The 18,229-nt window shown below is 23.1% G+C and overlaps 1 protein-coding gene across 1 annotated transcript in view; it reads right to left on the bottom strand.

Moving 5' to 3' along the window:
- The window catches only part of LOC117175936 (vesicle-fusing ATPase 1-like), a 55,455-nt gene that overhangs the window by 14,172 nt on the left and 23,054 nt on the right, over positions 1–18,229 (bottom strand). Inside the window, exons 6-7 of the mRNA XM_033365794.1 lie at positions 17,054–17,353; positions 9,290–9,580 (exon numbers count right to left, since the gene is read on the bottom strand). Coding sequence (XP_033221685.1) covers positions 9,290–9,580; positions 17,054–17,353 — 591 coding nt within the window. The remainder of the gene's footprint in view (positions 1–9,289; positions 9,581–17,053; positions 17,354–18,229) is intronic.

Here is an 18,229-nt window from a genome sequence, read left to right as displayed (position 1 = left end):
TCTCCAAAATACTCCCTTTTTCGAAAATTGGGAAAAGGGAAGTTTAAAGTTTTGGCAATTTTTTATTTGCAAGCAAAAAAACATTTTAATTCATTTTAAGCAATTTCAAGATAAAAACATTAAAAAATAAACGATCTAAATTTTTTCATAAACTAAACACTTCTTAAATTAGAAATTATATTATTTTAATTGAAAATAGTTTAAAAATCCTTAGAATGCTTCAAAATTTTATTTCAAAATCTCGAATAATCTACATATTGTTAAATTTTTTAAAAGTTTTAATTATTTTTAAAATTATTTCAGAACTTCTAAATTTAAAATCTGGAAATTTTAAAATTGTGACTGCATTTTAAAATCCTTTAAATTAAAATGTACGCTTAAAAATTAAAATCTGAAATGGAAGACTTTTAAAGTGCAATATTTTTGAATTACGCATTTTAAAGCTGAATAGTATTATTGTCAAAAAAGATAAAAATTGAACTAATTATTTTAAAAACGGTTGAAATCAAAGTTGGACCTACTTTTTTTCTCTAAAAATTTGTAAAAATATCCCTGTCACTGAATTTAATTTCCAGACATTTCCCATTTTTCCTGCTAATTAAACAAAATTTAATCGATTAAAAATGTCATTGAAATCTAATGAAATTGTCTTTGTAGAAAAACCACGATTTTCCCCCATAATTTTGGTTAAAATTTTTCTCTGAGTTATGCTAAACTGTAGTTATTATTCAGAAAAAAATGTTAAAAAATACGTATTTCATCAGCTTTTCAATGACTGATAAGAGTATCTTTATAAGGTTCATATTTTTTATCGCTGTTCGCATGAACTACTTTTATAGAATAATTAATATTCTACTATTTGTAAAAAAAAATCGCAAAAAAGTAGAATATTTTAAAACAAAAATAATTATAATTTTAAGATTTAGAATATCTAAACAATTTTCGATTAAGTTATTGTTTTTTTTTCGGAAATTTGTACTTTTTTGTAGGATTAGCCATTTTTTGATAATTTTGGATTTTATTGGTGTTTTGTACCGGAAATCAGTACATTTAGTACAAAAACATTATATTTAAAAACATTAATATAGATTGCAAAGAGTTGAATTTTGAAGCAAGGAATATTTTTTAGTGAACGAAGAAAAAAAATTTCATTCAAAATATTCAATTTTTTGTCAAAAACACGAACTTTTTACAAAACAATTTCATTTTCAAGCCCAAAATATGAATTTTTAACAAAATATAGAAATTTTCTACCAAATAGTTGAATTTTTAAGTCAAAAGACGAAAATTTCAATTTAATCATTAATCTATTACCAAAAAGATGAATTTTTTACAAATTAGTTCAAGTTCCAAATAATTAATTGGATTCTGAGAGGAGAAAGATAAATTTTTAACAAAAGAATTGAATTTTACAGTCAAAATTTATCAACAAAAAGATGAATTTTTCACAGATTATTTTAAGTTTCGAATAAGAAGTTAAATTTTGAAACAAGATAGATGAATTTTTTACCAAAGAATTGAATTTTCATGTAAAAAAAACTGTTTTTCTACAATAAGTTAATTTTTCTACCAAAGATAAAATTTCTACCAAATTATTAAATTTTCAAGCCAAAAAATGAATTTTTACAAACTAGTCTAAATTTCAACTACATAGTTGAATTTTCAAACCAGGAAAACAATTTTTTTAAATAAAAAATTTGAATATTCAAGACAAAAATCTAATTTTCTACAATAAGTTAATATTTAACAAAAAGATGAGTTGTCTACCAAATATAGACGAATTTTCAAACTGAAATGATGAATCTATTACAAAAAATTAATTTTTCACAAATTAGATCAAGTTTCTACTAAGTTATTAAATTTTCAAACGAAAAAGATGATCTTTTAAGAAAAGAGTTCAACTTTCATGTAAAAAAAAACTAATTTTCTACAATAAATTAATTTTTGATCAAAAAGACGAATTTTCTACTACCAAATTGTTAAATTTTCTAGACAAAGGATGAATTTTCAACTAAAGTGAAACCATTACCAGAAAAAATAAATTTCCTACAAAATTAGTTTAAGTTTAAACTAAGTATTTAAATTTTCAAACCAAAAAGACATATTCTTAACAAAAGAGTTGAATTTAAAAAAAAGATTAAGTTTCTTCAATAAGTTAATGTTTAACGAGAAAGACAAATTTTTAAATAAATTGTTCAATTTTCAAGCCAAAAGACGAATTTTCTACAAAACATTTTAATTTTCTACAACAACAACAACAAAATTTTTTGAATAAAAAAAAAGTTCATTTCGAACCAAATAGTAGAATTTTTCGGACAAAGAAGGATATTCAGCTGAAATGATGAAACTATTACCACAAAAAGGGATTTCTTTACAAATTAGTTTAATTTTCAAGTAAGTAGTCCAATTTTTGAAAAAGAATTCCGATTTTTAACGAAAGAGTTGAAGCTTTAAGTCAAAAGACAAATTTTCTATTGAATTGTTGAAATTTCAAGTAAAAAGACGAATTTTCTACCAAATTGTTGAAATTCCAAGCCAAAAGCTAAATTTTTCACAATTTACTTCAAGTTTCAACTGTGCAGTTGAATTTTTAAACGAAAAAGACGAGTTTTTAACTAAAGAGTTCAATTTAGAAGTAAAAGAAAAAACGAATTTTCTACCATAAGTTAATTTTTTACGAAAAAAAGAATATTCTATCAAATTGTTGAATTCTCAGGCTGAATTTTTTAAAAATTAGTTCAATTTTCAGCTAACCAGTTGAATTTTCAAACAAAAAGACAAGTTTTTAACTAAAGATTGCAATTTTCAAGAAAAAAAAAGAATTTTATACAATAAGTTAATTTTTAATGGAAAAAAAGAATATTCTATGAAATTGTTGAATTTTCAAACAAAAAAGACAAGTTTTTAACTAAAGATTGCAATTTTCAAGAAAAAAAAAGAATTTTATACAATAAGTTAATTTTTAATGAAAAAAAAAGAATATTCTATGAAATTGTTGAATTTTTAAGCCAAGACGAATTTTGAACGCACGAGTTGAATTTTCAAGTAAAAAAACCGAATTTTTGTACAGTGTTTTAATTTTTAACAAAAAAAGACGAATTTTCTAACAAATTGTTGAATTTTCAAGTCAAAGCACGAATTTTCTAAAAACGGTTTAATTTTCAATAGACAAATTTTCAACGCGAAAATATGAATTTTTAACCAAGTTGTTAAATTTTTTACCAAAATCGTAAAATTTTCAACTCAAAAAGACTAATTTTCAAAAAAACAGTTGATTTTTTTAACTAAAAAGATGGATTTTACGAATAAAAGTTTCTTAAAAATAACATAAATCGCTGCTGAGAGAATCTGCGGCTTCATTTAGTCGATACGATGTCAGACATTACATTTTTTTAAATTAGATTTTAAAGAGGATTCACAATTTTTTAACAATTTTAGGTTACATTGGAGGTTCACATCGAAAATTGGATTTTTCAAACAAAAATCAGTAAAATTTGACCAAGATTACAAAACCTTTCAACCATTTTGGACTTTATCATTGTTTTTTTTTCGTTAGAAGTATGCAAAAATATTCTAATTATATAATTATTTTGTAATTACAGGGTGGCCGTTTTAATCGACGAAATAAATTCCTGATTTTGTCCTGGTTCGCAAACGTTTTTTACGAGCAATGAAACTAAAAAAATGGAACACTAAAACTACAAAATTTTCCACTTTAAGGTAACAAAAACTGAGCTTTAAATGAAAGCACATATATAAATCCACGTTATCATTTTCAATCCTCTAAATTAAAAAAGAAATCAATGAACTTAAAAAATTTCAAATTACATAATTTTAAGGAATTTGAAGCTAGAAACATTAAATATTCAAAAATTGAAATATTTTTAACTGAATACTTCTTAAATTAGAAATTCAATTATTTGATTTTTAAATAGATTAAACATCCTTGGAAAGCTTCAACATTTTACTCCAAAATCTTTAGAAATCTAGAAGTTATTTTAAATTGGTTTTAAACTTAAAATTATTTTGGAAATTTTTTCATAACTTCTAAATATCTGTCGAAATGAATTTAATTTTTTCTACAATTTCAGAAAATCCTGCAAATTTAAGAAAATTTCTTTACAATTTGGGTTTATAAATAACAATTGCAAATTTATTATTTGTAGGCGAAATTTGAGTAATTTTAAGAGATATGTAGAAGTTTCGAAAAAATTCAAACTTCATTTTGAAAAATTATTTTAAGAGATTCTAAAATTTTCATGATAATTTTTAATCTTTTTAAAACTCCTAAATATCTCTTAAAATTAGTCAATTTTTTTCTACAAATGCTCATTTGTAAATTATACATCAAAATTTAAAAATTTCACTTAAAAATTAAGCATTTTTCAATTGAAACCATTTAAGTTTTAACGTTAAAATCTGAAAAGTCTTAAATTTTGAACTGATTTGAAATCGTTATTTTGTCACTTTTTATCACTTAAAGTACAAATAAATTTAAAAAATGATTATTTATTCAATACAAATGTTTTTTATCAAAAATTTTCAACATCAAAGGTTTTTATTTTTTATTTGTTCAAGCCTTTAATAAAGCATTTAAAAATTCTTTAAATTAAAAATGTAAGCTTAGAAATAAAAATTATAAATGGAAAATTTTGAAACACGCATTGTAAGCTAAATAATATCATAATTGAAAAACATAAAAATTCAACTAATTATTTAAAAACTGTTAAAATCGAACGTCGAAAGATATTTCTTCCACAAATTTGTCAAATTCCCGGTAAAAAAAATTCACTGTCATTTCCCGGTTTCCCGGGCAGCGACCACCCTGAATTAGGATAACTCATATAATCTCTATCTGAAGCCTCTTGTCTTGTCGAAATTTTCTTAAAACAGTTTAATTTTCCGCACACAAAAATATAAACTCAAAAAGAAGTTAATTTAGCACCAAATAGTAGCGTTTTTAAGCTAAAATACGAATTTTAAACTGAAATGAAAAAAAAAACTGAAAAGAAAATAATAAACTAATAAGAATTGTTTACTAATTAGATTAAGTTACAACTAAGTAGTTCAATTTTCAAACTAGAAACCCAGATTTTTACTAAAAAAGTTGAATTTTAAAGTTGAAAAACGAAATTTCTACAGTAAGTTAATTTTTAACCAAAAAAACGAATATTAAAGTTTTTAAGTTTCAAGTACACAATTGAATTTTCAGACCAGAAAAAAATTTTTTGATCAAAGATTTAAATTTTCGAACCAAACAACGAATTTTCGACAATAAGTTTATTTTTAACCAAACGAGGATTTATCTACCCAGATTGTAGATTTTTTTTACGCCAAAAGACGAATTTTATACTAAACAGTTTAATTTACAACACGCAAATATTAATTTTCAACTAGTTTAAATTCCAACTACACAGTTGAATCTTCAAACCAGAAAAACTATTTTTTAATCAAAAATTTGAATTTTCAAAACAATAAGTTAATATTTAAACAAAAAGACGAGTTGTTTACTAAATTTTGACCAGTTTTCAAGCTAAAAGACGAATGTTCTACAAAACAGTTTCATTTTCCAGACACAAATATCAATTTTCAACAAATAAGTTGACTTTTAATCAACTAGTTGAATTTTTAAGCCAAAAGACGAATTTTTAAACTGAAATGATGAATCTATTACAAAAAACTTAATTTTTTACAAATTAATTCAAGTTTCAACTAATTTATTAAATTTTCAAATAAAAAAGATGTTCTTTTAACAAAACAATTTAACTTTCACGTAAAAAAACAAACTAATTTTCCACAATAAATTAATTTTTCATCAAAAAGACAAATTTTCTATCAAATTGTTAAATTTTCTAGACTATTACTACAAAAAACGGACTTTGTTTCACAAATTAGATTAAATTTCATTTAAAACGTCTCATTTTCAAACTAGAAAGCCAGATTTTTACTAAAAGAGTTGAATTTTAAAGTCGAAAAACGAAATTTCTACAATAAGTTAATTTTTAACCAAAAAGACGAATTGGAGAAGAATTTATCTACGAAATGGTAGATTTTTTACGCCAAAAGACAAATTTTATACAAAAGAGTTTAATTTACTACATTAATTAAATTTGAATTTCAACAAAATACATTAATTAAAATTATTACTACAAAAACGAACTTTTTTTACAAATGAGATTAATTTTCAACTAAACAATGATAATTTCTCTATCAACAATAGAATAGTTAAATTTGAAGTGAGGAGATTAATTTGTATCCAAAATAAAAACGAACATTTAAAAAAAATCGTTATATTTTTAACCAAAAAATGAAATTTTCAACCAAAGAGATAAATTTGTAACTAAAATGATGAATCTTAAATAAAAAAAAAAGAATTTTGAACTAAGAAACTCATTTTTAAACTAACCAGTTGAATTTTCAATGAAGAAAATGAATTATCAATGAAAAATGTAGTAGTTGCTATTTCAATTAAAAAAAATATAATTTTTAATCACCAACCGCTGAATTTGTTTAAAAAAAAGATGAATTATCAACGAAAAATGTGATAGTTGATATAACAACAAAAAAGATGTTAATTTATATTAAAAAATTGAATTCAACCAAAAAATAAGAATTTTTCAGAAAATACAGTCTAATTCTTAACCAAAAAAAATTAATAATGGTTAATAATAATTTTTAGTTGAACTATTAATTTTCAACCAGAGACGGATTTCCAACTAAAATAGATATTCAGTCTAAAAAATTAATATTCAACAAAAAAAATACAACAAATTGTCAACCCAGTAATTAAATTTTCAGCAGAAAAGATAAATTTCCAATTAAAATGCTGAATTTTTACACAAACACAAAATTAATTTTTAACAAAAAGAGTTTAAATTTCAAACAAAAATTATGACTTTTCAACAAGTTTTGAATTTTTAACTAAGAATATTAACTTTCTAACAAAAATTACGAATTTTCAAAAAAATAGATGAATTTTTAACCGTAATTTTTTTACAAATTAGATTAATTTTCATTTAAAGTCTCATTTTCAAACTCGAAAGCCAGATTTTTACTAAAAGAGGTGAATTTTCAAGTCAAAAGACGACATTTCTACCAAATTGCAATAATTTCAAGCCAAGATTTGTAAATTCAAGCCAAGTTTCAACTAAGTAGTAGTTAAATTTTCAATTAAAATGCTGAATTTTTAAATAAAAAATAAATTTTTAACAAAAAAATTTTAACTTTCAAACGAAAATTGTAACTTTTGAACAAGTTTTTCTAACAAAAAGGAAGAATTTTGAACAAGATTGATGAATTTTTAACCATATAGTTGAATTTTTAACTCAAAATATAAATGTTCAATCAAAAATAGAATAGTTAAATTTTCATTAAAAAAAAAACTAATTTCAGGGTGGTTAAAGGAATAAACAATAAACAACAAATTAAATTTACACGTATGGAATGGAAGGTATTAACAACTTTCAATTGAAAAATTTGAAATTTGCAATGAAATTCAAAAGTGTTCAAAATAATATTGTTTTAAGTAATTTGAAGCTAGAAAAATTAAAAAATTAAAAAAAATTTTTGTTAACTTAATAGTTTTTAAATTAGAAGTTATGTTATTTTCATTTGAAATAGTTTAAGCATCCTTCAAAAAAATAAAAAAATGTATTCAAAATATTGAGAAATTTAGAAGTAGTTTTATATTTTTCCAAATTTAAAATAATTTTTTTTCGAAACGTTTAAATATATTTTTCAATAAATTGAATTTTTCATATCAATTTTAGAAAATCCTGCAAATTAAAAAAAATCCTTAAAATTTAAATTTGTAAATAACAAGTTTTAAAAATATCAAAATTAAATTTAGAACTTGAAATGATTTCAAATCATGTACAAGAAGTTTGAGACGCGACAAAATTGGACTATTTGTACCGAAATTTTGGTGCAAGTGCCCACAACCGAATTTAAAACAAAATGCAGATTTTTGCAGATTTCAACCAAAAAATTTTTAAACTTTTGAAGAATTGTGAAAGGCTTAAAAAGAATAAGAAAATTTTCTTAAGATTCCTAGCAAAATTGAAAATGATTTTTCATTTTGAAAAATTATAGTGACAAAAAATTTAAAAAGATTTTAAGAGATTTTTTTTTAATTTGCAGGATTTTCCAAAAGTTGTAGGAAAAATTCGATTAATTTAAAAATGAATTTGGAAGTTCTAAACAAAAATGTTAACACACTTCTTTTCAATTACTTGAAGACATTTCAAGTTTTTAATTTAATTTTGAATATTTTCAAAACTAAGAAATATCTCTTGAAATAATTCAAATTTTGTTTACAAATATTAAGTGTTCAATTGTTATTTATACGTCAAAATGTAACAATTTTACTCACAAATGAAACATTTTTTAAACAGAACAATTCAAATTGTAATGTTAAAAGTTGAAAAGCTTTTTAACATTGAAATTTTTAATGACTGAGAAAATTAATAAAAATTATATATTAATTAATTTATTTATTCAATTTAACATAAAAATTAATATAAAAGAAGACCTAAAACTTTTAATTAAAATATTTTATTTATGAATCATTAAAATTGTTATTTAAAAATAAAATTATCGGAATAAGTAATATTATATTAATCTCAATTAGTGTTAAGACTTTAGATTCAAACAGTTACAATCTGGAAATTCTCAAATTTTGAACGGATTTAGAATCGTTTTGTCAAATCAATTATTGTTTAATTTTTTATACCTTAATTATTTATAAAACTGTTGAAATCAAACTTGGGCAAATTTTTCTTCCTAAAATTCATAAAATTCCCGGCTTCCCGGTCCATAGATAAGTAATTTCGACCTAAAAAAAAAAATGAAGCACGCTCTCGAAAAATTCCCTGACTTCTCCAACAAATCCATGAAATTTCCAGGTTTTTCCAGGTATAAAAATTTTTTTGCTACTTCCAGGTTTTTCAGGTACTCCAGGTAAGTTCACACTCTGTTTTTTTTTTAATTTGGAAGAAGGAAATTTTAAATAGTGACCAATTCTGACTTGGAGAAGTAATTTTTTAAACTCCTATCTTTTAAATTCAAAATATATTTCAAAAAAAAAAAAAAAAAAAGAAATTCTCAGCGACTCTAGATATAAAAAAATCACTTTTCTAAATTGAAAAAAATTATTATTATAGTGAAATCTTCGATTTTAATGCGTTCAGAAGAAAATTTTCCCGTTTTGTAATAAAATTCCCGGTCGTTTTCCGTTTTTTTCCCCAGTCAATGAAATTACCGGTCAGGGTTTAAAATTTTATAAAACTACCTTTCGTATTGTCAAACACTTGGCAGTTTCGGTAAATCCAACCATTTCCTGAGGTTGGCAAACTTTGATAAAGGGAAAATCCGAGTTCTTGGCAATTTGAGCAGCAAGAGCAGTTTTTCCACTATTTGGTGGACCTTCCAAAAGAATACTAACGAGGCCCGAATCTTCCGAGTTTCTCGCCTCTTGTATATACAAATTTCCATCTGCAATAATATCCGCCACGGGTCTTCCCCAGTTGATGATTCCTCTCATCAAAAGCGAGTCTATCGCTTCTGCATTTGTACCAAAAGCCTGGAAAATATAACACATTTTGAACAATATGCTTTTGAATAATTTCAGGGATGAAATTTTTTAATAAAAAAAACAACATTCGCGGTCATTTCCAGGTTCTAAAATTTTTTTCAGGATCATTGAATTAAAAAAAGTGGAACTTTTAAAGCTGAAAAGGGTTTTTATTTGAAGTAATTAAAACTGAACTGAAAATTACGGCACTCAAAGTGAAAGTCTTTTGAATGAAAAATTTTTAATATTCAAGGTTAATAAATTTTTTATTTAAACACTCAATAATTTATACGCATGGAGCCGTACTTAAATTACAATTTAAGAAATTTAAGTGAGATTAAAATCAAATTTGAAATCCTATTTAATGTCCAATAATTAAGTTGAAGAAAAGAATTCCTGGCAACAATTTGCAACCTGAGAAAAGCAAAAATTTTCCTAGCAAACAAAATAATTTCTTTGGAACAGAAACAAAAATGGAAAGGCAACCAACAAATTCCCTTCTTTCTTATTTTTTATTCCTTTCGACTTTTTAATTTTTATTATTATTGAACCATAATAAAAAAACATTTGTCAAAAGTAATCACCAAAGTTCCGGAAAAGTTTTTGAACGTTTCGTATTTTTTTTCATTTTCTTTCCTCTTTTTTACCCCCCCCCCCCAAATTCTTTTCTTTTCTAGGAAAATTTTGGCTTTTTTTATGGTTGCAAGGGAAAATTTTGTGGTGGTTGTCCAAATTTGGTCGTTAAGAGTCTTGGTTTTATCTTAATTTTCAAAATTCCCTGATTTTTCCATAACTAATTTTTCATTTTAATTAATCATTAATATTTAAATATTACGAATTTAATTTTGTAATACTTTTAACGTTTATAGTTCAATCAAAAAAGATTAAATTTATACCAAAAAAAAAAAAAAAAAAAAAAAACGAAATTTAAAACCAAAAAGATGAATTTTCAACAGATAATGGTTTTTCATACAAGAAAGAAACAAAATTTTATCTGCATTGTTAAACCTTCAAGCCCAAGAACGAATTCTCTATGGAAAAATTAAATTTTCAAACAAAAAATATAACTTCATCAAAAAACCTAATTTTACACGAAACTGATGAAATTTTACAAGAAAAAAAACGAAATTTCAAAACAAGAAAATTATTTTTTTCCCAAAAAAGAAAACTTTACAACTAAAAAAAGGTCAATCTTAAGAAGTTGCAAAAGTTACATTTTGAGTTAAAAAATTAATTTTTATCCAAAATAAGGCTTTTACACTAAAGAGTTTAATTTTCAATTTAAAAAGATTAATTTTCAACAAAATAGTTAAACTTTAAACCAAAGAGTTGAATTTTTAATTAAAAATATATATCTTTTAAAAAATTGATTTCTTAACAAAGTGATTCAAAGAAATCTTTAAACAAAATAGTTGAATACTCAAGCAAAGAAGAATAATTATTAACCAAAAAGTTGAATTTTCATTAAAAAAATAAATTTTCAAAAAATAGTTGACTTTTCTGTTAAAAAAGATTTCAATGAACTTTTCAAGACCAAAATATAAAAAAAGATTAAATTTCTCTTCAAACGATCAAAATATGAATTTATAAACATGATATAAGTTTTCTCAAAAGAAAAAAAAATGAATTTTTAATCTAAAAAGACTAATTTTTAACAACAAAAAATGACTTTTTAACAAAAGACGATTATTCTCTAGAAAAATTGAATTTTCAAACCAAAAATATGACTTCTAAAAATTAATTTTTTATGACACTGATGCGTTTTTACCCAACAAAACTGAAATTTCAAAGCAAGAACATTTATTTCTTCCCAAAAGGGGAGAATTTTCAACTAAAAAAATATCAATCTTAAGAATTAAAAAGTGACATTTTGAGTGAAAATATTAACTTTAAACAAAAAAAAGGCTTTTCCACTAAACAAGTTTATTTTCTACCAGACATAAGCCCGTAATGAAAAATTTTAACAATGCAGTTTAACTTTTACAAAAATAGTTGAAATTTCAATTAATTTTCAAAAAAAAAATTAAACTTTCATCCAAAGAGATGATTCTTTCTCTAAAAATTTTTATCTTCAAGAAAAAAATAATTTCTTAACAAAGTGATTCAACCAAATCTTTCAAACAATATAGTTGAATAATCAAACGAAGAAATAATTTTTTGATCAGAAAGTTGCATTTTCATCAAAAAATGAAATTTTTACTAAACCAAATTAATTTTTCAATCAAAAACATAATTTTTCAAAAAAATAGTTGCATTTTCTTTCAGAAAAGATTGTAGTTGATTTTTTACGATCAAAACATGAATTTTTAAAGAAAAAATAAGTTTCTACAAAAAAATGGAGTGTTCAATCCAAAAGAGAAATTTTTAACAACGAAAGACTATTTTTCTCTAGAAACTGATGTATTTCTACTCAAGAAAAATAAACTTTTCAAAACTAATTTTTTTTCCCAAAAAATGAAAATTTTCAACTACAAAAAGATCAATCTTGAAAAAATAAAAAGTCACATTTTGAGTTAAATTAATTTTAAACAAAAAAAAAGCTGCTTCACTAAACAGTTTAATTTTAAACCCAAGACATAAGCCTCCGATAAGAAAATTATTAACAATGCATTTTAACTTTACATAATTTGTTCAATTTTCAAATAAAAAATATTAATTTTTAAAGAAATAGTTCAACTTTCCACCAGAGACGAATTTTTAACTAAAAATGTAAATCTTCAGAAAAAAATGATTTCTAATCAAACTGATTCAACCTTATTTTTCAAACAAAATAGTTGAATAATCAGGCAAAGAAGAAGAATTTTTTACCATAAAGTAGAATTTTCATTAAAAAAATGAAATTTCTCCTAAACCAGATTAATTTTTTAATCAAAAACATAGTCTTTGAAAAAAATAGTTGCATTTTTAGTTAAAAAAAGATTTCAGTTGACTTTTCAAAATCAAAATACGAATGTTTAAACTAGAAGTAAGTTTTTCGAATAAAATTGGATTTTCAATCCAAAAAGACGATTATTCTCTAGAAAAATTGAATTTTCAATCCAAAAATATGACTTCATAAAAAAATTAATTTTTCATGGTACTGATGCATTTTTACCCAAAAACAATGAAAATTCAAAATAAGAATCTTTTTTTCCCCAAAAAAGAAGAATTTTAAACTAAAAAAGATCAATCTTCAAAAAATGAAAAGTTATATTTTTAGTTTAAAAACTTAATTTTAAACAAAAATAAGGTTTTTCCACTGAAAAGTTTAATTTTCAGCCAAAGACATAAATTTTCAATCAAAAAAATAAACTTTTAAAAAGGCAGTTTAACTGACACCGAATTAGTTTAATTTTCAACTAAAAAATATTAATTTTTAAGAAAATAGTTCAACTTTCAACCAAAGAGATGAATTTTCAACAAAAATATAAATCTTCAAAAAAAAAAAATGATTTCTTAACAAAGTGATGCAAACCAATTTTTCAAACAAAATAGTTGAATACTCAAGCAAAGAAGAATAATTTCTAACCAAAAAGTTGCACTTTTATAAAAAAATGAAATTTCTACTAAAGCAGATGAATTTTTAAATGAAAAGCATAAATTTTCAAAAAATAGTTTAATCTTTCGTCACAAAAAAGATTTCAGTTGACTTTTTACGAATAAAATATGAACTTTGAAACAAGAAATATGTAACCTCGAAAGAATGGAATTTTTAATCCAAAAATACTAATTTTTAAGAAAAAAAAAGACTTTTTAACAAAATGCGATTTTTCACTAGCAAAATTGAATTTTCAAACAAAAAACATTACTTGGGCAAAAAATTAATTTTCTATTAAACTGTTGCATTTTTACCCAACAAAAATGAAATTTCAAACCAAGAAAATTATTTTCTTCCCAAAAAGGAACAATTTTCAACTGAAAAAGATCATTCGTAACAAATAAAAAAGTTCGATTTTGAGTAAAAAAATTAATTGTAAACAAAAAAAGGCTTTCCCACTAAACAGTTTTATTTTCAATCGGCCATAAGCCTTCAATCTAAAAAATAAATTTTTAACAATGTAGTTTAACTTTTACACAATTTGTTGAATTTTTAATTTAAAAAATTAATTTTCAATGCAATAGTTAAAATTTAAATTAAAGAGCTGAATTTTGAACTAAAAATGTTAATCTTTAGGAAAAAAATTATTTCTTAACAAAGTGAGTCAACCAAATCTTAAAAAAAAAGTTGAATATTCAAGCAAAGAATAATATAATTTTTGACCAAAAAGTTGAATATTCATCAAAAGATTCTTTTCCTACTAAACCAGATGAATTTTTAAATCAAAAACATAATTTTTCAAAAAAAATAGTTGAATTTTCTGTTAGAAAATATTTCAGTTGATTTTTCACGATCAAAACATGAATGCTTAAACAAAGAATATGTTTCTACGAAAAAATTGATTTTTCAATCCAAAAAGATGAATTTTGACAACAAAAAAATGACATTTTAACAAAATAGTGAAATTCTCTATCAAATAGTTGCATTTTTATTCAAAATAGATGAAATTGGTGCTAAAACAGCTGCAATATTAATTAAAAACTAATTTTTTTTTAAGTTGAACTTTCATCGAGGAAAATTTTAAATTCATTTATCAGCACCAAAATATAAATTTACAAATTAAAACGTAAATTTCCAACAAAACAATAGAATTTTCAACCAAAAATTGTGGGCTATTTGCACCGAACTTTCGGTATGACTTGTCAGATTTTGTCGTTATTGGGAATTGTTAGACTGCTATACGCCACATGGTGACAAAAATCCGAACTAGAAAGAATAGGTACGATCTTATGGAAAAATGCGAAACCGAGAACATTTTAAAAATTCTATGATTTTCATTCAATAATTTTTCATTTTAAATAATTATTATTAAAATATTAGCATTTTATTCTTGTAATACTTTTAACATAGAATATTTTATAACCGGAATAAAACAGTACTTCATATACAAATTTTAAATTTTCAAATTTATTAATTCATTTTAAAAAAAAGTCTTTTCTATTATAAAAGATGGTTTTTTAACAAAATAATTGAATTATTAACATAATAGTTAAATATTGAACCTTGAAAGACAAATTCCCAACGAAAAAGTGTCATAGTTTATATTTCAATCAAAAAATAATCAAATTTATACAAAAAAAAAAGAATTTTAAATATGACTTCAACAAAAAATTAATTTTTCTCGAAACATTTTTACCCAAAAAAAATGAAATTTCAAACTGAAAAATTATTTTATTACCAAAAAATGCGAATTCTCAATTAACAAAGATCAATCTTAAAAAATGGAAGTCACATTTTTTGTTAAAAAATTAATTTTACACGCAAAAAACAGTATATTCCACTAAACAGTTCAATTTTCAACCAAAGAAAATAAAATAAAAAGAAAATTTCAAAGAAAAAAATAAACATTCAGCAGTGTAGTTTAATTTTTACCCAAGTAGTTTAATTTTTAAATAAAAAATATTAAATTTTAACAAAAAATTAAACTTTCAACTGAACAGATGAATTTTCAACTAAAAATATAAATCTTTAGAAAAAAAAGTGATTTATTAACAAATTGATTCAACCAAATCTTTCTAACAAATTAGTTTAATGCTCAAGAAAAGAAGAATAGTTTGTAACCAAAAAGTTGCATTTTAATTTTAATAAATTAAGTTTCTTCTGAAAAAGATCAAATTTTAAAACAAAAAGACTTTTTAACAAAAAAAAAGACTTTTTAACTAAATTGTTGAATTCTCTATTATATAGTTGCATTTTTATCAAAAAAAGATAAAATATCTCTTCAAGCAGAAGATTTTTAATTACAAAAACGAAAGTTGAGCTTTCATCCAAAAAAGATTCCAGTTAATTCTGCAAGATCAAAAATTGATTTTTTAGTAAAAAAAATCAACTTCTTTCTTCGACCAAAAAGGATGAATTTTTAACAAAATAGTTGAATTCTCTACCAAACAGTTGATTTCTTATCCAAGGAAGATTAAATTTGTCTTAAAACAGATGGATTTTTAATAAAATAAAAACAAAAACAATTTTTTTTATATAATTGAATTTTCATCCAGAAAATATTTCAGTTTTTTTTCAACACCCAAATATTATATTTATACAGTAGAATTTTAACAAAAAATTATGACTTTTTAACAAAATTGTTGAATTTTCAAAAAAAACAAATGAATCTTTATCCAACAAAGATAAAATTTTTGCCAAAGAATGTGAATTTTTAAATGAAAAAGACAAACTTTCAAAAAAAGAGTAGAATTTTTAACCGAAAAGTTACAGTTTTATTCAAAAAAAATTCCCAAAGTAGATTCCAGTTCAATTTCTAACACCAAATGACCAAAATAAGAACTGTAAATAATTTGTACTCAAAATGGATGTATTTTTAAGAAAATTATTAAATTTTCAACCAAATAATGAAACTTATACCTAAAAGGATAATCTTTCGAAGAAAGTTGTTGCGAATTCAGATTTGAGATTCTTCAACTTCAAATGAGATTTTTCAATCTTAAAAGTTTTGAATTAGAAATGATACAATTTCAACTCCTTTCTAAAAAAATTGTCAATTTAAAACAAAAATTTAGTCTGCAATTTTTCAATTTGGAACGGTTTCAATTAGAAATAAAACAGCTTTAATTCCTTTGAATTTTAAATGATCGAATTTTTAGAAATGTATTCGGAAAATATTTCATTTTTAACGTTTTGTACGTGTCCTATTTTCTAAATTTTATTTTAATCTTAAATCACTAAAATTCGTGAAATTCTACACAAAAAAACAAGCAATTATTTAAATTCCAATCCTTTATTATTCTTATTTTTTGCATAATCTGGGCAACATTTTTTGCTGCATACATTAATTAAAGTTTATTCAAGCTTTTATGCAACAATTAAAATATACAGCTTTAAAATTGTACCTACTCTTTATCGTTCCAGTTTTCGGCACCAGGTGGCGAAATGGTGGACCACCATTCCCAATACGTAAAAATTTTGTTTAAATAATACGAAATAATTTCAAATTTTACATTAATTTTGAATAAGTGTTCCATATTTATTTATACATAAAAATTAAAAGTTTTCAAATGGAATAATTAACATTATAAGTTTCAAAGTTTATTTGAACAATTGATATTTTTGTTAATAAAACAATTTTCAAATTTTAGACGGAAACAATATCTGAAATCTAATAAATTTGAATATAATAATTAATAAATAATAATAATGAATGAATGAATTAGAAAATTTAAAAAAATGAATTAATAATATTCAGGCATTCACATTCATTTATCCTCAATGTACAGTTCAATTTTTAAAATAATTATAATTTATATTCGCAGTCAATCAACCAAACATTTTTTTTAGAAAAAAAATGTTGAAATCGAACTTAAAACAGAATAAGAAAAATGAAAACGCAAAATCGAAATTAAAAAAAAAATGAAAATGCTTTGGAATTAGTTGCATATGGGAAAGGAACTCACCGGTTTAACGTCGGTTTCGAGTGCGTGTAAAAAGTCGGACCTGCTGACCATAAATTTCTCCATCGCTGCCGGATCAACCTCAACTTTGCTAGCGGCTTTAATCAACCTATTCATGGCGGTACTTTGTGCCGCCCTGACTAAGCCTTCCAATTCAGCTCCACTGAAATTCTTCGTCAACGATGCCAGTTCCTTTAAATCGACATCCTCGGAAATTTTCTTATATTCTTTCATTCGCACGGTGTGGATATTCAGAATTTGGAATCGCCCGTGTTCATCGGGAAGACTGATTTCCATTTGGACCTAAACGACATTTTTAAATGTAATTTAATTGAAAAAAATATTATTATTATTATTTTAGAAGAGCTTCAGCTCATTTTTCAGGTACTGAATAATTAAATTAGAGATTTCACAGCCCAAAATGTCCTGAAAACAGGAGAAAGAAGATGATTTAAAAAAAGGAGAATAAATCATTTTAAGGTAGTTATGCCAAAAGTCAGATATCTGAAAAAATAGTTTTTCTATGATTTTAAGAATCGAAATATTACAACTGATGCCATTTAAAATGTTAAAAAATTAATTTTAACCATGTATTTTCCAAATTTCTTTTTTTTTCGGGCTTATTTTTCCCGGGCAAAGAATCCCTACAACTGTACTGTTTCCAATTTTAAAAATAACTAAATAATCTTAAAATATAATTATTTGTTTAACAAATGTATTATTACACAAAAAAATTGTTCTCACGATTTCAGCAACAGAAAAATTTAATTTCAAAATTGAAAACAGTATAGTTGAAGAGAATGTTTTCCCGGAAAAAATTAGTCGTCATTTTTTAAAATTCAATCATTTTTTTTAAATTTGATAAGAAGCGACATTTTTCATAAAAAAATCATGTCGAAATATATTGCATTTTAATCAAAAGAGTTGAATTTTCTGTTTAGAAAAAATTTAATTTCCACGTAAATAATTTAGTTTTCAATGAAAGAGTGAATTTCGAAATTTCAAGCTAAAAAATCCAGTGTTTTAGAAAACAGTTGACTTTTGAAATCGAAAATTATTTTTCAGAATAAAAGAAAATTAATTTCAAATCAAACAGCCGTATTTCGAACATAAAAAGATGAATTTTCAACCCTGTGGTCGACTTTTCAAAGAAAAGATTAAACTTCAACCAAAACAAGT

This window comes from Belonocnema kinseyi, chromosome 7 (assembly GCF_010883055.1).
Source record: "Belonocnema kinseyi isolate 2016_QV_RU_SX_M_011 chromosome 7, B_treatae_v1, whole genome shotgun sequence".
Lineage (NCBI taxonomy): Eukaryota > Metazoa > Arthropoda > Insecta > Hymenoptera > Cynipidae > Belonocnema > Belonocnema kinseyi.
The sequence above is the reverse complement of the archived record's forward strand: the minus strand, read 5'-3'. Positions and strand labels throughout refer to the sequence as shown.